The 21,076-nt window shown below is 38.8% G+C and overlaps 1 protein-coding gene and 1 pseudogene across 2 annotated transcripts; both read left to right on the forward strand.

Moving 5' to 3' along the window:
* Positions 1 to 1,128: 1,128 nt before the first annotated feature.
* Positions 1,129 to 9,640, forward strand: LOC118812859 (major histocompatibility complex class I-related gene protein-like). Of its 2 annotated transcripts, none has more exons than XM_036577962.1 (7): positions 1,129 to 1,377; positions 3,092 to 3,343; positions 5,008 to 5,286; positions 5,415 to 5,705; positions 8,280 to 8,393; positions 8,551 to 8,592; positions 9,318 to 9,640. In XM_036577962.1, the coding sequence occupies exons 1-7, from the start codon at positions 1,293 to 1,295 to the stop codon at positions 9,353 to 9,355; spliced, it is 1,101 nt and encodes a 366-aa protein (XP_036433855.1). In that variant the 5' UTR covers positions 1,129 to 1,292; the 3' UTR covers positions 9,356 to 9,640. The 2 variants fall into 2 exon arrangements, with proteins under 2 accessions (XP_036433855.1, XP_036433856.1); XM_036577963.1 differs by having other exon boundaries at positions 3,131 to 3,343.
* A 4,440-nt stretch (positions 9,641 to 14,080) lies between these two features.
* Positions 14,081 to 20,257, forward strand: LOC118814028 (annotated as a pseudogene).
* The last annotated feature ends 819 nt before the right edge of the window (positions 20,258 to 21,076 follow it).

Raw genomic sequence — 21,076 nt, forward strand, 5'->3', positions numbered from 1 at the left:
TCCATTTGGGGTGGGAATTCAGTTGGATATATTTAAAAAAAAACCCAATTTCTTTCATCCCAAAACTAAATAATCTTAATATGTCCATTAACATCTCCTATTATCGTATATGCAGAAAGGAGAGCTCAATTCCAAGCATCTTTTACCATCACTGGTGTTGTATGAATACTCCAGTGACATTCTGGTTAAAACTGAGGATTTTGTAAATTGGCTGACTCGTTGGCAGTCAGGTGACCTCGTGCAACTATTTAAAAAATCAGTAATAAAAATGATATTTGACATTATTTTGACAAAATTTTAATTACCCAGCCATTAAAGCACACATCACCAGTGACACATAGAAGTTATAACCTGCCTGATTAACCAAATTACGAATAAATTAATTGAAAATAGTGAGTGAGTGTGGACTCTTCTCATGCCTTGAGCTGCTTCCTCTCTGATGAACCTCGACCCAAAGAAGCAGTTTAATAGAGCTGAAAATACTGTGTTAAAATGTAATGTAAGTGTCCTGATGACACCAGTGACCAAAACCTCTGTGACAAATGATTTTTTAAAAACGAAGTACATATTTTTAAATGTAGTATAACATTAACGATAAACCTCTTAAAAATATTGTTTTATATTAATGGTTTCTCTAATGTTGTGGATATGTGGCGAGTTGTTTTACAGATGCAGCGTGATTATGAAACAGATTAAAAAAAAAGAAAAAGAAAAATCAGAGAAATCATCCACCTAACAGCACTGAGTGTGGCTGAAACACCTGAACTCAATAATTAGGAGGGGTGTCCAACTTTTGGCCATATAGTGAACTAAAGTTTGTACACCACAACAAAAACAGGCTTTCTGCTAGAAAGTTATCTGCACTATTTATCACTAAACCTGTTAGACGTCTATCATGTGTTTGGGCTCTATCTTGCCTACTTCCTCTTTTGGACAGAATCAAGGCTTAAAAAGTTGATATAGAGATGGGCTGTATTGGACTGCTCATCTCAGCACAATTTACCTATAAACTGTAACATGTATAAAGTGTTATAAAGTGGTATAAAGTTAGAGAATCGTGCTGTTACTTCAGTATTATCAGTAACCTGTCACAATAACACCTGCTCTGCCATTTGCAGTGATTCTTACTCTGGATTTTTTCACCTGGGGAAATCCGGACGTCCAGGAATGTTGCAGCTTCCTCAGGTGTGGTAGAAATAAAAACAACACAGCACCCAGTGAGGGAGGAGTCTGGCTCTGAAAAGGGGAAATAAGTCTGTTTAAGTGAGAGAGGTTACAGTGAAGCACAGCACATGAAACATGAACAGCACAGAAACATGAACAGGTTCTACATTCTGCTCAATGTTCTCACGTTTGCAGCAGCTGCTGTAAACACAGGTATGTTCTCAGTCGTTTTACCGTTTAGGATGGATGTGTACAGTTGTTTAAAGTGAGGTCTGAACCTGCATATTCATTCTATTTGTAGTTTAGTTCATTTGCTGTGGGTTTCTTAACAAAAGCAAAGGAATGTTATACTGTGATCTAATACGATCACGTCAGCATAATTTCCCTCTGAAATCACCACAAATTCATAATTAAGTGTATTCTTAAGGTTAATGTTTGTTTGAAAGAATATCATTCATGATACGAAGACTCTATACTTGAACTTTGTTGCTTAGACTATATATGCACTGAAGCCTTTTAGAGCCAGTTCTATAACCCTGGTCAAATGACATGCTTTGTTGATTTTCTAAGTGAACGCTTCCTCTACAGAGAACACACTTTTGCATATGTTAATTAAATATTAAAAATAACATTTAGCTTGTTGAAATCTAAGTCACAATTTATATTTCATGTGTTTTTTTTTTCAGTGTGTTAAACTAAGAAAATAAATAGCAATTGCACACTAATTTACATATTTCAGCTCCATGAAGATGTGTTAATTTAGAAAATCAACTTAGAAAACCAACAAAACTTGTCGTTTGACTTGGGGCGTTCAAACTTGTGCATACGACTGCTAAGGTTCATCAGTCTAACTTGGCGTGTACTGTGTGCACAGCTGTGCCATGTTTCCAGTTGCTTGGTTAATAAAGGCCCCAGTTAATAAGCAGAAACAGAAATAATGTCTCACTGTAACGTTAATAATCACAAGATTCCATCTTTTGTCACCAGTCGTTCGATTTCAGTCTTCATCCTCTAAAGATGCAGCATCAGTGAGCCAGAATTGGTGGTTAGCCAAGTTTAGCTTAGCTAAGTTTAGCCTGTGGTATGAGGATATTAATTAAAAGCACCTTAAGCTAACAGCGCCACACACAAAAGCACAGGTTTACTCGCTCTGAGTCTTTATTTGAGTCTTTATTCTCTAAATGAAGCGGAATGAACCTGCATGCTTGTGAGTACAGCTGTTTAGCTGTTTAGCCTTCTTGCTAGGCTATCACTACCATCTTCTGATGCCTCTTCATGTTCTGAAACATCCAAAACACAAAACCACTGTTTTTGGAGGTGACCAGCCATGCTGGTCTATGCTGTTTATTCTAGCAGAGAAATATTCTCTAAAACAGTCAGAATATGCACGAGTGTTGTCATGGTAAGTGTTAAGGTCAAAGTCAGCAACACACTCAGAAAAAAGGTAGTAAACTGTCACTGGGTCAGTGCCCCTCTTGTCACTGGGGTGGGACCCTCAAGGGTACATCTCAGTACCTTTAGTCAGGGAACATAACTGTACCATAATCCACTGAAATGATATTTTCTAAGTTGTACTGACTCCACACACCCCGTCTCGTCTCCAGGCTTTTTATTTTACTGTTCTGTTTTAAAACATTCGGTTATGAAAAGGTACAAATACAAACTTTTCACCTGGAAAAACTTATTTAAGGTGCACAATTGGACCTTAAATGCACTGTTGTACCTTTGAGGGAACATTACAGTGTTTGTATCTTGATGAACAAAAAATGTACCTGCACAGAACTTTTATTTCTAACAGAGTATGCCTAGCCACTAGCTGCAGTACAGAAGAAGAGGGGATGGAGTGGCCACTGAGTACATATTTGGTATTTTGTGATGTGCTTAAAATTGTACACCAGAACTAATCCATGCTTACTCTGTTTTGCAGGCTCCCACTCTCTTTGTTTTTTATCAACATTCATCATAGGAGAGACGCCCTTCCCTGAGTTTACTGTCCTGACAATGCTGGATGACATCTTAATGACATATTATGACTCAGTTGAAGAGAAGGCAGTCATGAAAGTAGGCCAGCAATTAAATGAAGAGAAGCAAACATTTGCTGATATGATTTTTGGAGCACTGCATGAAGGAATGCGAGATCAAGCCAATTTTCTAAAGAGGCATTTTAATTACACCAACGGTAGGTGACACAGAGTTTTTCCATATTAATAATTTCCTCTGGTAAACTTATCCAGTGGCCATTAATCTCCTCACTCACCATGGCTGGTGAAAACAGTGGTCAAAATAACAAAAGAAGAATATTTTTATATTATATAATTAGAAATATCAGGAAAACCAGGCACAAGGAACCCATTTAGAAATGCACAGAAACACAGATCAGAACTCAGAAAATAGCAAGCCTTCGCAAAGCATAAAATAAACAAAACAGTATACATACACAGGAGACAGTGAGTCCAGAACAAGCCACAGGCGAGTTAGATGATGAGGGGGCGGAGCCAGATGGAGCAGGAGCTAGAGTGAGCCAATACAGGGTGATCCTTATAAAGCTTGCACAGACATGGAATAAAATAGAACAGGAGGCTACATATGCATCTGATTACTTTAAGTACATCAACCTTCTGTTTACAGTCAATGGCCCTTATTCATCACATTCTGTAATGAGCAGTTTATGGATTTGAAGTGTCTCAGCTCAGTCTTTGGTAAGGACTGTCCAGTCAAGTTCAATCTCTATCACAGAGCTTCAGAGCTATTTTAAGGCATCTCAGCTCATGGACCATAGAACAAAGTTTTGGTTGGTGGGGTCAAGCATCAGTAACCTCCCCACAATCCTATTATCACTGTTACCTCTTTAATTTACTTTGATTCAAAGAAACTAGTTATTTTATTTCATAGCAGTCACTCACTGCAGCCTACTGTGCTATCAAGATGATCCACATAAAATGTGCATTTTATTTGCTACCACAATTTCATGATAGTTGGTTGCTGCTTGCAAAGTGCAGCATGAATAGTTAAATTCAAATTATGAGTGCAATATTAAGCCAGTCAACATTTAAATGAAAATCAGTGGAAAAAACAGCAAAACTCCAGCAAAATAACCATGGAGGACCTGGTAGACACCAAAACTGTCCCCATCAGATAAACAGCACTTAAAGCTTTCATCTTAAAGGAGAGGAGAAAATCAAGCTGCTTCAGATCTGAAAACATCCACAGGTGTTTCTGTCCATCCTTCCACTGTGAGAAGACGACTCAGCGCTGTGGGTCTGAAAGGATGTGTAGCTGTCAAGAAGAACCTCACTGAGAAAAGGAGACGGACACATCAAACAAAGAAGCTGATCGATGGACTGACCACCCCAGAGTCCAGACCTCAACATCACTGAATGTGTTTGGGATTGTTTGGATCATAACTTTGGAGGCGAGGAAAAGTGTACCTGCAAAGTTCTTTGAAAAACTGAAAGTGAGCCTCCTGAGAACAATGGAGGCTGTAATAAAGGCAAAAAGTGAAAACAGAAGCACAGAAAAAATATATATTTTTTTGTTGAGGCTTCTGTGAAATTCTCTGTTTTCCATCATTTTTCTTGATGCTGAAAATGAATCATTTGTGCTCAACTTGAGGTGGTCTCTGACTTTTGCACAGTACTGTAGTGTAGTACTTTTGTGAGTTTTATTAAGTATCTTTGTTTTTTTAGGCAACAAAAATGAGTAGAATAATAAATGTAACTTGTGTACAGTGATTGGTTAGTGAAAGTTCTTTGGGTCATATTAAAAACGAAAAAAGACCATTTTTCACATTTTCCTGCTCTACCTAATTCACTGGGTTTACACATCCATTCTGTTATGTTTTAGGTGTTCACGCAGAACAGAGGCTGGATTGCTGTGAGTTACTGAGCCATAACAAGCCAGGAGGAATGAAGATGTTTGACGCTTTCAATGGTCTGAATGGAATGGAGTTGGACTATGATGTACACCATCATGCTCTACACACTGAAACTAAATGGCCAATAGTTTTTGACACTGTAAAGCTGGAATATAACAAAAAACTGTATGCATATTTTCTGCACCCTGTATGCATTGAAGCGTTAGAGACAGCTCTGAAAGAACTGAAGAATCATGTATTCAGAAAAGGTAATTTCACCTCCAGTTTGTCTGACCTGTATGTTTCTCCAATAAGCAATTATCAGGAAAATAGGAACTGCCTGTATGATATGAAGAAAAGTTAAGTTATATTCTCCTTTCTTTGCTGCTAAACCCAGTAAAGCCCAGAGTGAGACTCATGATGAAGCCCCATGCAGACTCTGGAGGAGCTCGTGTGAGCTGCCTGGCCACTGGTTTCTACCCACGCCATGTTAACCTGACGCTGCTGAGGAACGGCCAGCCCGTGTCCGAGCACCTGGTCAGTGGAGGTGAGCTGCTGCCTAATGGAGACGGAACATATCAGATGAGGAAGAGTCTGGAGATCAGTGCAGAGGAGCTCCAACAGAAGAACAACTACACCTGCACAGCCACTCACCTCAGCCTGGACAACAAGCTGGACATTCACTGGGGTATGACATCTTATGTTGTCCAGTTACTAGATATAATATACAATGCTGTTCAAAAGTTTGGAATCACCATTCAGAAGTTTCAAATGGCAGTTTTTAATAATATAAAACCAATTAATGTAATTATTCTATTAATTATTCTGTTCTATTATGTACAACTCTATACTTCATAGTCACAAAAAAATAACATCAAGTATTAAGGTATAATAAAATTAATTTCCAGGATGTCTTCTGTTTGAAAAGCGTTGATCAACTCTCAAGGCAGATAATGTATCAGTTAATTTGAAGTTAAAGACAAAATATTTAAACAGAATATGGCATGTGCAAATGTTTGGCTGCCATTTGAGTTGTAAAGATTCAGAACTTCATTAACTTGTTAGGCCTTAATTAACTTGTTAGAGTTAGTTAAGTACATCAAGAGTTGTCATTAGGAGTATTCAACTAAAGGCAGTTCCTAATAAATTTTCTGACTCTTTAAACCTTCAGCTAACATTTAACAACCATGGGCTCCTCTAAGCAGCTGGCTGAGCATCTGAAAATGAAGCTAGCAGATGCCTTTAAAGCACAGGAAGGCTATAAAATGATTTGAAAGCACTTTTAGCTCGCAATTTCCACTGACCAAAATGTCAGCTACTGTAACTGTAGAAGACAAGTCAAAATCTAGAACACCAATGTTACGATGCCAACACAGACGCTTGCAGATAAAAGGACAAGGCTGAAGTTTACTTGAGGTTTTGGTAATTGTTCAGAGGACGTAGTCAGAACAGGCTAGGCTCAAAGCCAGAGAGCAAGCGAACCAAAACAAATGGGACACCCAGAGAGTAGCCAAAAACCAGTCCAAGTTCAAAAACCAAAGTCTCAGACAATGTCCAGCAAACAAACCAAAAAGGGCAAAGACAAAAAGGACAGGTCAGAAACAGGTCATACACGGAAGAACTTACACAAAGAACACTCAGTACACAACAGAAGGTGTTGGCAATACTTTGCAAATTACTAAACTAAAGGCCGGGCTTTATATAATAACTGACTAATGTTATGTAGTGAAAAACGTGTGACCGCTTAGAATTCTGGTGAGGAGGAACGTTGAAATGAATGTTCATTGGTTGATAGCGATGGGATTAGAGTCACGTGATCTCCCACCGATGCATGGGAGTTGGAGTCCTCTAGACCTTTCATGGACTCAAGTGATCTTATGAGGAAAAAGGAACAGTTGGAGGAGGCGCCCTTGGCAGGAGGCGTGACAACCAAGAAAACTCTCAGATAGAACCGATCAATTGCTGGTCAAAGTAAAACCCAGGATTGGTGGCGCATCATTCTATTGTGAAGAGTTCCTTGCACCACCATCTTCGGCAGAAGAAAACCTTACCTGCGACCTCATCACAAAAGTCAATGTCTGAGGTACACAAAACAAGATCTAGATAAGCCAGAGACAAGTTTGGAAACAAGTTAGAAGTACGATGGAACTCTTTGGCCACAATCACCAAGGGTATGTTTAGTGAAAAAAGGAGCAGCATTTGATGAAAAGAACATCTTGCCAACTGTTAAGCATGGGGGCGGCTCTATTATGGTTTGGTGTTCTGTAGCAGTCAGAGGCACAGGAAATACTGCATAGGTGGAAACAATGGATTCTACTAAATAACAGCAAATCCGGAAAGCAAATGTGACACAACCAGTGTAAACCAAACTGAAGCCAAGAAAAGACTGGTTTCTCCCCTTATTTGATCATCACTGAGAATCTGTGGGTGGATCTTAATCTGTGATAGCAAGACGACCCAAGAATATCTCAAGAATATCTAGAAGCGTTCTGCAAGGAAGGGTGAAAATTTCTAATCAAAACTAGAAAGGCTAGCTTACTACATAGCGACTTACTAAATGGGTGCACTTTGTAGTTCTACAATTACAGTCTGTTACTTCAGTGCTGAGAATGCTTCACCACCCAAACAGTACCTGCTCTGTAAGGGTCCATGGGGGTCCTGACCACTGAAGAACAGGGTAAAAGGGGGCTAACAAAGTATGCAGAGAAACAGATGGACTACAGTCTGTAACTGTAGAACTACAAAGTGCACCTATACAGTAAGTGGAGCTGATAAAATGGACAATGAGCGTAGAAACAAGGACATGTGGTCATAATGTTATGCCTGATTGGTATCTATCTATCTATCTATCTATCTATATATATATATATATATATACTATATATATATATATATATATACACACACACACACACACCTTCTAAACCGCCTTATCCTCCTGGGTCGCAGGGGGACAGACAGACATATACATTCACACTCACACCTAGGGGCAATTTAGCATGTCCAGTTGGCTTGACTGCATGTCTATGGACTGTGGGAGGAAACCCAGTCAGACACGGGGGAGAACATGCAAACTTCACACTGAAATCACCCTGGTCACCCGGCCGGGGAACCAAACTCAGGCCACACACACACACATACACACACACACACACACACACACACACACACACACACACACACACTGCAGACATGCTGCAGTTTGTTTTTCACATATTTTCACATAATGTGCATCAACCACATATCACAATGTTGTTCACAGATTATGATCCAGGTCCACCCACTGCAGTCATAGCTTCCACTGTGCTGCTGGTGATATTAGTGTGTCTGGTCGCACCAATAGCTGTCTTCATTATGTGGAAGAAGAGACATGTAGGTAAGACTGTTAGCAGCTTCTCTGGAAATAAACAGTCACACAACTAGCCGTGCTGAATATCTATTACTTGTTGCTGAATATTGCTATATCTGCTACATAGTTCCTCCTGATCATGCGTAACTCTGTTATTGATTGTTGCCTGTATTTTATTCTTTAGTTTCCCGAACATCATCCCAGAGTGATTACTCTGCTGCATCAAGTGAGTATTTATGTTGTAGGTATACATGGTGAAACCTTTATGCAACTTTAGTTGCTTGAAGCCTACATGAAACTAAAATGCACTTGAGTTGCATTATGTATAGCATCCTGCAATTCATTTGAAACTCAGCTGCAACAGTTGCACCTGCCTCAACTTCGTCAATCAAAATACCAATAACACAGGTGATCATATCAAATGACATCATTTTAAACTGTAGACTTCTCTAGATCAGTGAACAAGAACATAAAGTAGAAGATTGTTTAGTGTGTGGTTGAAAAGGAGACCCATTTTGTCTGTTTACTAAACATTTACAAGAAATTTCTGGAAGCTAACATTACTGTAATCAGCTGTGTTAACTAGCCAGCTAATGCTAATGGTAAATGCTGTACGCAAATTCATTGTCTGAAATTTCGCCCCCGTTCGTTTGCAACAGGGATTAATGAAAAAGTGCGTGAGAGATGTGCGCGAGCAGCATGAACATGACTTGAGAAAAACACTTGTGATAAAAAAATGTTACTTGCATGTGACTTTAGTAACCTTTATGTTACAAAAACAGTCATTAGGGTGAATCTCAAGCAATATCTGAATGCTGTCATATTTGGCAGATAATGTTGCTATGGAAATATAAGATGACCAAAAGCACGTTTGTACTTAAACTTGTTTGACTACATGAAATATCCATATTACATTTTCCGCTATGTTAAGTTGTGCCCTACTCTCCACAGCCACAGAGGAGAAAGAGCTGGAGGAACTGAAGAATTGAAGACATTCGATCTGCTGCAGCCAAATTTTTTTCTCTGGTCTGTGGGTTCTGTGCGGTTTTAGCTTGATTCATTTTTGAGGTTTACAAGAGAGCTCTTTAAATTACTGTATTGGTTGGATGTAGACAAATACATCCTCTCTTTTCACTGTCAAAGAACTTGATTATTGAAATCAAGAACATTTTTAAATAATGCTTGTGAGTATGTTGCCTTGAGGCAACCTTGTGTGACAATGGAAACAAATGATGCAGATCGTTATGAAAAACTGCATTTAAATCTTAATGATAAAAAACTGGAACAAAACTGACACAATTTGTCACAATTTGTTGATCTTTACATACTAATTTTTTGCACACCTACCAATCATTAAAAAAAAAAACAGTTAAAACCATGCTAAATACATAAAAAAAATCAAGCAAAGAACTGGCTTTCATTTTCTAAACAAAACAGATGACATCAGTAAAACATATTGTATGCTGCCTGTAACAGGTAATAGGAGTGGAATTAGCCACTAATATAGCATAAATATTAATACTAAATAAGTTTTTCTAAATAAACAAAAATACTAACATAATTCTAAATAAAAAAAATATTCTATATGAAAAACAAATGATGACTGCAATGTTCTCTCATTTTAATTTCACTTCTATTCCATTGTTACACAGCGCTGCTTCTGGGCAACATTTCAGTAATTTCTCATATTTTTTTATACTGAAAATTTAAAAGTTACTAATAAAAAGATGTAAAGTATTTTTATTAGTAATTTTTAAACTTTCAGTATAAAAAAAATGAGAAATTACTGAAACGGTGCCTAGAAGCAACACTGTGACAGATGTGAATCATATTTTTGAATGGATAAAAAATGCTGAGGGAAGTTGTCCAGAAACATATGTGATCCATACACAAGTGGCACTACACCAGAAAGAGATGTTGAAATGCCCACCAAAAGATATTACAAGATTTCTTATATTTTGGTTCATGGAAACTCTTTCCTTCATTTCATTAACCTTTGTTCTATTAAATATATATCATGTCATTGTAAAGTGAGGAAAACAGTTTTGTTACCCTGAGGCAACACTGTTCAAAAGAGTGTCAATGTTTCTGTGCCAGAATTAGTTGGCAAATTTGTAAAGCTAGGATGAGTGTTTCTAACACTATGACTTGTAAGAGGTCAGTACATAGTGTTGTGGTAGTGGCTACCTTTTCATGAGCTGGGTCAGTTCAGGATGCAAGATTCCCAAGGCTTAGAACCACAGCTGTAATGTAGAGATGTCCACTCTTATCTGCGAAGGGCCAGTGAGGCTGCAGGTTTTCATTCTGACCAAGCAGGAGAACACTTCATATAACAAATCCAGTGTTTTATGACCAACACTAACTGATTAAATCAGTGGAATCGGTTGTGCTTCGGGTTCATTAGAATGAAAACCAGCAGCCACACCGGCCCTTTGTGGATAAGACTGGTGAGGCCTGCTGTAATGGCTCAGAATTCACTTAATCTGTTGCCACCTACTGGACGAAAGGTCTGTCTTACAGTCTCATTATTTATCACATTTTAACACTTTTCCTTTCAGCTTTCTCAGTTTATTTTTGTAACCGAAAAAGAAAAGTGACCAAGGACAAGCGCAAATGAGCGGCTTAATGATTATTGTCCCACATATATAAGCAGTCTTAGGTTTGTCCCATGACTAAAGACATACAAAACAGCCCTTTTGGCCTTCGGGTGATTACTTGGCATTTCCAAGCTTTTGGTTTCTCAGCTTTCAGCGTTATTTATGTGAAAAACATGCTGTTTTCTATGACCACTACATTTTAGAAATTGTATTCTTTGCTCTACATCACTTTCATATCCAGCAGCTCTCATATGCATTGCACCATGTGAGTTTGTAATCCAATGATCACTAACCTTTGAATCCAACTTTTCCAAGAGATATTTATTTCACAGTGTATTCCGGTAGAACAGGGGTCAGTTTGATGAGTTTTCTTTGCAAACAGTCCTGAATTGTTAATTGTCAAGTTTGGTAGGTGTGGTTCATGCAGGGAAATCACCAAACTGTGCTGGACATCAGATTGAAGTTGATATGGTAGAGCATATCATGAACCCAATGGCGGATTATAATCTGCAAACTTTAGTGTAATGTAAATTTGGTTGGCCTAAATGATTGCATGGTGCTCTCGGGTACAGCTGGTCTGTCTGCTCTTGTGGCTAAATGCAATCAAATCCTTACAGCAATGTAAAGCCTTTCCAGAAGAGTCCCCATTGGACAGATAGAGTGAAAGACACATGTAGGGAGCTAATCTCTCAACAGCCTCTTAAAACTTGCAGTGCAGAACAACTTTCAGACAGATAGCATTGCAAGCCTGTTCACCACTCAAGTTCATTCAAGCCAATTTTCTCTTTAGATAAAAATCCACTTAAGGGTTGAAAAGCAGCCTTTCCCAAGTGAAAACCTAACCAATCACCAGTGGTGGACGAAGTACACAAATCATGTACTTGAGTTAAAGTAGAAATACCCAAGGTAAAATATTACTCCAGTAAAAGTAGAAGTTCCTCCCTTTAGACCTCCACTTGAGGAAAAGTACAGAAGTATTTGCCTTCAAATGTACTTAAGTATCAAAAGTAAAAGTACTAAAAGATTAATTATGACTCTAATGTCTTATTATCATTTTTGTAACAAGACTCTGCTTCATTAACTCATTTTAGGTGAAAATACTCCAGTATCACTCTTGTTTCTCCAATATTTTAATAGAGTGTCATTAATTAGTGACGCTGATGTCTATTAAAATTATCATAAGCACAAAACACTGAAGGCAAACAGTTTCCATTAGGTAGAACTGAGTGGCTCTGAAATAACCCTTTGTGAACAAGCAAAGTTTCAGGTTAAGATTTATTTGTAACTTAGTTACAAGTTTAAGTTTAATAAAAACTTGCTTTAAACTCAGGTTCACAAATGTGTTTTCCTTTACTAAACTGCACCTGTAGGTCTCTGTTCATAAACATAAACTAGCCAAAATGAATTTACTATAAAATGAAATAGTGTGGTCCATTTACACAAAGTTTGGTTAGAGTCAGGAGTTTGTTCCATCATTATGTAGGAATAGGTGCTCACTGACATTGAACCGTATGCTTGCACTGGGTCGGAACTGCCAACAGGTCAAAACAAGCTCAAAACAAAGTGCGCGCTGTGCCCTGATTGGTGTTTTTGCTTCGCGCTTCTTTCGTTTTGACATGTTACATTTTTATACACACATAAGCAAAGAGGAACGACAGATTTCTCATAATGTAGTGGAGTAAAAAGTAAGATATTTGACTTTGAACTGTAGTGGAGTGAAAGTAAAAAGTCACCCAAAATGGAAATACTTCAGTAAAGTACAGATACACGAAAAAACTACAGTACATTTACTTCATTACTGTCCACCACTGCCAATCACAGAACTGTAGCATTTGCAAGGTAGTACAAAGAGCCTGACAGTCCAGTTAAATGGTGTTTTTTTTTTTTTGTGGTCTCACTTCCACACTATTGGTCAGACACATGCTTCACTGCATCGGTTTGTCTCATACACCGTCCACACAAAAGCCACCACATTTAACAAAGAAGCAGTTTTGTTCTGAACAGACTACAAGGAAATGCGACTTAGTTCTGGAGCCCGTGTGTCAAACAGAAGACCCACGGGTCAGACACAATCCTATCCGGCCACGAAAGAAATTTTCTGTTAATGTTAGCCTGTTCCACAATGCGCTGCACTACACACAACCACTAAAGACCCTTTAGTGGTTGTGTTTGACACCCCTGTTCTAGTATATTCAGCGACGTAAACCAATGAGCAGTAACAAGCACAGTCATTGTGTGGTGTCCACTGGGTTTGTGTAATTTAAGATTTATGTGTAGATTTCCAAATATACTATATGGCCAAAAGAATGTGGACACCTGACTATCAAACCTATTTATTTAGCTTGTTGGACATCCCATTCCAAAACCTGGATTTGCCCCTCCTTTCGCGGCTATAACAGCCTCCACTCTTCTGAGAAGGCTTTCCGCTTGCGTGCAGCTGCTCAACAATGGAAACCCATTTCATGAAGCTCCCGATGCTCAGTTCTTGCACTGATGTTCTTTCCAGAGGCAGTCTAGAACTTTAAAATCACTGAGCTCCTCAGGACGACTCATTCTGCTGCTAGTGTTTGTTTATGGAGACTGCGAGGCTATGTGCTTGATTATATACACCTGTTAGCAATAAGTGTGCCTGAAACACTTGAACCCAATACTTCAGAGAGATGCCAACTTATTTTTGGGCATATTGTGTCCTGAAAGTTGTGCCACAAACCAAACAACAAGGCCTTCTGCTAGATTGTGATCTGTGCTATTTATTACCAAACCTGTTAGACTTCTGTCTTGTGTTTGGACTAAATGTTGCCAAGTTCCTCTTCAGATCAGAGTCAAGCATTTAAAAGCTGATATAGAGATGGGCTCGGTTTGACTTCAGCTATAAACTGTAACATGTATAAAGTGTTATAAAGTGGTATAAAGTTAGAGAATCGTGCTGTTACTTCAGTATTATCAGTAACCTGTCACAGTAACACCTGCTCTGCTGTTTGCAGCGATTCTTACTCTGGATTTTTTCACCTGGGGAAATCCGGACGTCCAGGAATGTTGCATCTTCCTCATATGTGGTAGAAATAAAAACAACACAGCACCCAGTGAGGGAGGAGTCTGGCTCTGAAAAGGGGAAATAAGTCTGTTTAAGTGAGAGAGGTTACAGTGAAACACAGCACATGGACAGAAACATGAACAGGTTCTACATTCTGCTCAATATTCTCACGTTTGCAGCAGCTGCTGTAAACACAGGTATGTCTTTTTACCATTTAGGGCGATGTCTATATTTGTTTAATATGAGGTCTGAACCTTTTTAGTGTACTGCATATTCATTCTATTTGTAGTTTAGTTCATTTGCTGTGGGTTTCTTAACAAAAGCATGTTATACTGATGTAATACGATCAGGTCAGCATAATTTCCCTCTAAAATCACGACTAATTTATAACTAAGCATATTCCTAAGGCTAATGCTTTGAAAGAATGTCATTTCTGATACGAAGACTCTGTACTCTACACTAACGTTGCTTAGACTATATATGTGCTCAAGCCCTTTTGAGCCAGTTGTATACAGTCGACTGCAAAAGTGTGGATGACCTTGGTCAAATTACATGTATTGTTGATTTTCTAAGTGAACGCTTCCTCTACAAGGTACACACTTCGGCACATGTTAATTAAATATTAAAAATAACATTTAGCTTGTTGAAGAGCTGTCACAATTTATATTTCATGTGTTCTTTTTTCCTCAATGTGTTAAACTAAGAAAATAAACAGCAATTGCACACTAATTTACATATTTCAGCTCCATGAAGATGTTTGGTAATTTAGAAAACCAACAAAACTTGTCGTTTGGCTGGGGACGTTTACATACAACTGCTAAGGTTGGCATCAGTCTAACTTGGCATATACTGTGTGCACAGCAGTGCCATGTTTCCAGTTGCTTGTTTAATAAAGGCCCCAGTTAATAAGCAGAAACAGAAGTAATGTCTCACTGTAACATTAATAATCAAAAGACTCCATCGTGTGTCACCAATCATTCAATTTCACTCCCTCAGATTTCAGTCTTCATCCTCTAAACTTGCCTTAGTGCAGCATCAGTGAGCCAGAATTGGTGGTTAGCTAAGTTTAGCTTACCTAAGTTTAGCTAAGCTAACTTTAGCCTGTGATATGAGGATATGAATTAAGCTAACAGTGCCACACACAAAAACACAGGTTTACTCGCTCTTTCTTTATTTGAGTCTTTCTTCTCTAAATGAACCAGAATGAACCTGCATGCTTGTGAGTACAGCTGTTTAGCTGTTTAGCCTTCTTGCTAAGCTACCACTACATGTTCTAATGCCTCTTCATGTTCTGGAACATCCAAAACACAACTGTTTTTGGAGGTGACCAGCCATGCTGGTCTATGCTGTTTTTTCTAATAGAGAAATATTCCCTAAAACAGTTTTAGTCAGTAAATGCATGAACGTTGTCACACTAAGTGTTAAGGTCACAGTCAGCAACACACTCAGAAAAAAGGTAGTAAACTGTCACTGGGTCAGTGCCCCTCTTGTCACTGGGGTGGGACCCTCAAGGGTACATCTCAGTACCTTTAGTCAGGGAACATAACTGTACCATAATCCACTGAAATTATATTTTCTAAGTTGTACTGACTCCACACACCCCGTCTCGTCTCCAGGCTTTTATTTTACTGTTCTGTTTTAAAACATTCGGTTATGAAAAGGTACAAATACAAACTTTTCACCTGGAAAAACTTATTTAAGGTGCACAATTGGACCTTAAATGCACTGTTGTACCTTTGAGGGAACATTACAGTGTTTGTATCTTGATGAACAAAAAATGTACCTGCACAGAACTTTTATTTCTAACAGAGTATGCCTAGCCACTAGCTGCAGTACAGAAGAAGAGGGGATGGAGTGGCCACTGAGTACATATTTGGTATTTTGTGATGTGCTTAAAATTGTACACCAGAACTAATCCATGCTTGCTCTGTTTTGCAGGCTCCCACTCTCTTTGTTTTTTATCAACATTCATCATAGGAGAGACACCCTTCCCTGAGTTTACTGTCCTGACAATGCTGGATGACATCTTAATGACATATTATGACTCAGTTGAAGAGAAGGCAGTCATGAAAGTAGGCCAGCAATTAAATGAAGAGAAGCAAACATTTGCTGATATGATTTTTGGAGCACTGCATGAAGGAATGCGAGATCAAGCCAATTTTCTAAAGAGGCATTTTAATTACACCAACGGTAGGTGACACAGAGTTTTTCCATATTAATAATTTCCTCTGGTAAACTTATCCAGTGGCCATTAATTTCCTCACTCACCATGGCTGGTGAAAACAGTGGTCAAAATAACAAAAGAAGAATATTTTTATATTATATAATTAGAAATATCAGGAAAACCAGGCACAAGGAACCCATTTAGAAATGCACAGAAACACAGATCAGAACTCAGAAAATAGCAAGCCTTCGCAAAGCACAAAACAAACAAAACAGTATACATACACAGGAGACAGTGAGTCCAGAACAAGCCACAGGCGAGTTAGATGATGAGGGGGCGGAGCCAGATGGAGCAGGAGCTAGAGTGAGCCAATACAGGGTGATCCTTATAAAGCTTGCACAGACATGGAATAAAATAGAACAGGAGGCTACATATGCATCTGATTACTTTAAGTACATCAACCTTCTGTTTACAGTCAATGGCCCTTATTCATCACATTCTGTAATGAGCAGTTTATGGATTTGAAGTGTCTCAGCTCAGTCTTTGGTAAGGACTGTCCAGTCAAGTTCAATCTCTATCACAGAGCTTCAGAGCTATTTTCAGCTCATGGACCATAGAACAAATTTTTGGTGGGTGGGGTCAAGCATCAGTAACCTCCCCACATCCCTATTATCACTGTTACCTCTTTAATTTACTTTGATTCAAAGAAACTAGTTATTTTATTTCATAGCAGTCACTCACTGCAGCCTATTGTGCTATCAAGATGATCCACATAAAATGTGCATTTTATTTGCTACCACAATTTCATGACAGTTGGTTGCTGCTTGCAAAGTGCAGCATGAATAGTTAAATTCAAATTATGAGTGCAATATTAAGCCAGTCAACATTTAAATGAAAATCAGTGGAAAAAACAGCAAAACTCCAGCAAAATAACCATGGAGGACCTGGTAGACACCAAAACTGTCCCCATCAGATAAACAGCACTTAAAGCTTTCATCTTAAAGGAGAGGAGAAAATCAAGCTGCTTCAGATCTGAAAACATCCACAGGTGTTTCTGTCCATCCTTCCACTGTGAGAAGACGACTCAGCGCTGTGGGTCTGAAAGGATGTGTAGCTGTCAAGAAGAACCTCACTGAGAAAAGGAGACGGACACATCAAACAAAGAAGCTGATCGATGGACTGACCACCCCAGAGTCCAGACCTCAACATCACTGAATGTGTTTGGGATTGTTTGGATCATAACTTTGGAGGCGAGGAAAAGTGTACCTGCAAAGTTCTTTGAAAAACTGAAAGTGAGCCTCCTGAGAACAATGGAGGCTGTAATAAAGGCAAAAAGTGAAAACAGAAGCACAGAAAAAAAATTTTTGTTGAGGCTTCTGTGAAATTCTCTGTTTTCCATCATTTTTCTTGATGCTGAAAATGAATCATTTGTGCTCAACTGTGAGGTGGTCTCTGACTTTTGCACAGTACTGTAGTGTAGTACTTTTGTGAGTTTTATTAAGTATCTTTGTTTTTTAGGCAACAAAATGAGTAGAATAATAAATGTAACTTGTGGTACAGTGATTGGTTAGTGAAAGTTCTTTGGGTCATATTAAAAACGAAAAAAGACCATTTTTCACATTTTCCTGCTCTACCTAATTCACTGGGTTTACATATCCATTCTGTTTTCTTTCAGGTGTCCAAACAGAACAAAGAATTGAGTGCTGTGAATTGTTGAGCAATAACAAGCCAGGAGGAATGAAGATGTTTGATGCTTTCAATGGTCTGAATGGAATGGAGAGGGACTATAATGTACACCACCATGCTCTACACACTGAAACTAAATGGCCAATTGTTTTTGACACTGTAAAGCTGGAATATAACAAAAAACTGTATGCATATTTTCTGCACCCTGTATGCATTGGTGCGTTAGAGACAGCTCTGAAAGAACTGAAGAATCACGTATTCAGAAAAGGTAATTTCACCTCCAGTAATTCTACAACAGCGTTTGTCTGACCTGTATGTTTCTCCAATAAGCAATTATCAGGAAAACAGGAACTGCCTGTATGATATGAAGAAAAGTTAAGTTATATTCTCCTTTCTTTGCTGCTAAACCCAGTAAAGCCCAGAGTGAGACTCATGATGAAGCCCCATGCAGACTCTGGAGGAGCTCGTGTGAGCTGCCTGGCCACTGGTTTCTACCCACGCCACGTCAACCTGACGCTGCTGAGGAACGGCCAGCCCGTGTCCGAGCACCTGGTCAGTGGAGGTGAGCTGCTGCCTAATGGAGACGGAACATATCAGATGAGGAAGAGTCTGGAGATCAGTGCAGAGGAGCTCCAACGGAAGAAAGCAACTATACCTGCACAGCCACTCACCTCAGCCTGGACAACAAGCTGGACATTCACTGGGGTATGACACCTCACTAAGTCCAGTTTTCACATAATATTTAAAACTTTAGAGCCAGTTTTCCATGCAAGGGTTACGCCTAGTCCTGTATTTAACTGCACTGCCAATGGTCATTGACCACTGACGTCCAGGCTTAGGCCTAATATAGGCCTACAAAACTGTCCTTTAAAGGGGCGATCGAAGGCCAAAATTCAAAATGTAAGCATTGTTTCATGTGTTGTAAACATGCCAACTCACTTCTCTGGAGGTGCCACAGGAGTTTTTGGGGTCCAATTTTATAGTTTAAAGCTGAGAAAACGCCTCTTCTGATGATGTACCTTGAAGGTGGGAGTAACCTTTGAAGAGCCACAACTGCTTTGGGGCAGCTGATGATTCTGCTAGGAATATGGCTTCTACATTTATTAGCCTTCACTTCAGAATCACTATACTAGCAGTCTGGATTGTTTTATCTGTTGAGGGGGATTCCCAGTTGTGTATGATGTATATGCGCAATGCATGCTGGGTATTGTAGGTCGAGAACACTGATGAGTGGACACACAAAAAAGAATACTAAACTGTGAATTCTATCAAACCAATAAGGCTAAGGCGTGCAATGTTGTGCCACAGAATACTGCATAACATGTCAAATAACATATTAAAAGCTAATAAAATAGCAAGAACAGATAAAAGAGGCCTGGGGGTTTGCATGTTCTCCCCGTGTCTGCGTGGGTTTCCTCCGGGTACTCTGGTTTCCTCCCACGGTCCAAAGACATGCAGTCAGGCTGATTGGACATGCTGAATTGCCCCTAGGTGTGAATGTGTGTGTGATTGTATATGTATGTCTGTCTGTCGGCCCTGCGATGGACTGGCGACCTGTCCAGGGTGTATCCTGCCTTTTCGCCCAATGACAGCTGGGATAGGCTCCAGCACCCCACCGCGACCCAGAAGGATAAGCGGTTTAGATGATGGATGGATGGATGGAGATAAAAGAGGCACTATAGTTTTGCCTTCAGAGTCTTGATTTTGTTGTATATTGCTGTTCACAGATTATGATCCAGGTCCACCCATTGCAGTCATAGCTTCCACTGTGCTGCTGGTGATATTAGTGTGTGTGATTGCACCAGTAGCTGTCTTCATTATGTGGAAGAAGAGACGTGTAGGTAAGACTGTATCTGTTACACAGTATTTAAATGCCTCCTGATGCCCTAATACGTAAATCTATTATTGAATGCTGCCTGTATTTTATACTCCAGTCTCCCGAGCGTCCTCCCAGAGTGATTACTCTGCTGCATCGAGTGAGTATTTATGTATGTTATGTATGTATTTATGTCAATATTTGTGACAGTGGTGACCATCACCCAAAGCAATATGTGACTATTTTCAATTGAATGTTGTCTAAAACTGAAATGACTGAATGGGTGTGTTTTGGCTGTTTGATTGTGATGAAATTGTGCATCATCACCATATGATAAACTTCTTGCATTTCAGCCACAGAGGAGAAAGAGCTGGAGGACCTGTTGAACTGAGGATGTGGACACATTAGGCTCTGCTGTACATTTTTTCTGTGGTCTACGATTTTTGGTATATTTTTTATGTTTTCAAGAGAGCTCTTTAAAAACATACTATTATGATTTTGAGCCGTATCAGTTGGATCTAGACAAATCTGTCCTGTCTTTTCACTGCCAATAAAACAGTTTTTGTATTGAACCACTTTATGTGATACTGTTTCATTGTCACTCTGTGGCAGTTGTTCTTGTACTGAAAGTAAATTAGTAAATAAAAACTGAAAAATAACATACTTTTTTTGTTTGCTTCACTATTTCTTGCATAACATGGAACTGATTATTAAATCAGTGATTATTAAAATAAAAACCAATAATTTGTGCTGGGGTCCTTTTAGGGTTTGTTGCCTAGAGGCAACATTGTGTGAATCGAAGTACTCTACGCGGAGTGTTATGCAAAACAGGATTTTTTTTAATCTAAATATTTGGGACAAAACAATTTGTTGATCTTTATATACTATAAATGTTAAAAGCAGAGAACAATTCTTCAGTTTTCAGTTTATTTTCAAAGAATTTTACCATGTTGCCATGATCAAACATTGTAATGTTTTGATTTCATGCTCACCTTACAATCATTTAATGTCATGCTGAAACAAAAGAGTCAAGTAATTCTCAAGTCATGTTCGATTTTAGAACAAAACTGATGACAACAGTAAAACATACTACATGGTGACAGCTATATGACAGAATTGACTGTTATGGGACTCTGGCCACTGGTATTGCATACACATCAAATACTAAATAAGTTAGATTTCCCTAAATAAACAAAACACATGATTGTTAATAAAAAAGAATTCAAAATAACATATAAATGATAAGCTGCAGTGCTCTCTGAAGCGGCTGCATGAGTGACACTTCACGTACTACAGGTTATGTTCATTGCACTGTTGAACAATGTTGCTTGTAGGCAACATATAAGTTTAGGTAATTTCTTCTAATATAAAAATAATTTATACAAAACTGAATGTTAAAAAAGCAACCTTACA

Source organism: Colossoma macropomum, unplaced genomic scaffold (assembly GCF_904425465.1).
Source record: "Colossoma macropomum unplaced genomic scaffold, Colossoma_macropomum, whole genome shotgun sequence".
Classification (NCBI taxonomy): domain Eukaryota; kingdom Metazoa; phylum Chordata; class Actinopteri; order Characiformes; family Serrasalmidae; genus Colossoma; species Colossoma macropomum.

Excerpts from the sequence above, each read along its gene's own strand:
- LOC118812859 (XM_036577962.1), top strand. The coding sequence starts at position 1,293 with ATGAAACATGAACAGCACAGAAACATGAACAGGTTCTACATTCTGCTC. Across the intron at positions 1,378-3,091 it reads AGCAGCTGCTGTAAACACAG|GCTCCCACTCTCTTTGTTTT; the intron begins GTATGTTCTCAG and ends TCTGTTTTGCAG. Across the intron at positions 5,287-5,414 it reads GAATCATGTATTCAGAAAAG|TAAAGCCCAGAGTGAGACTC; the intron begins GTAATTTCACCT and ends TGCTAAACCCAG.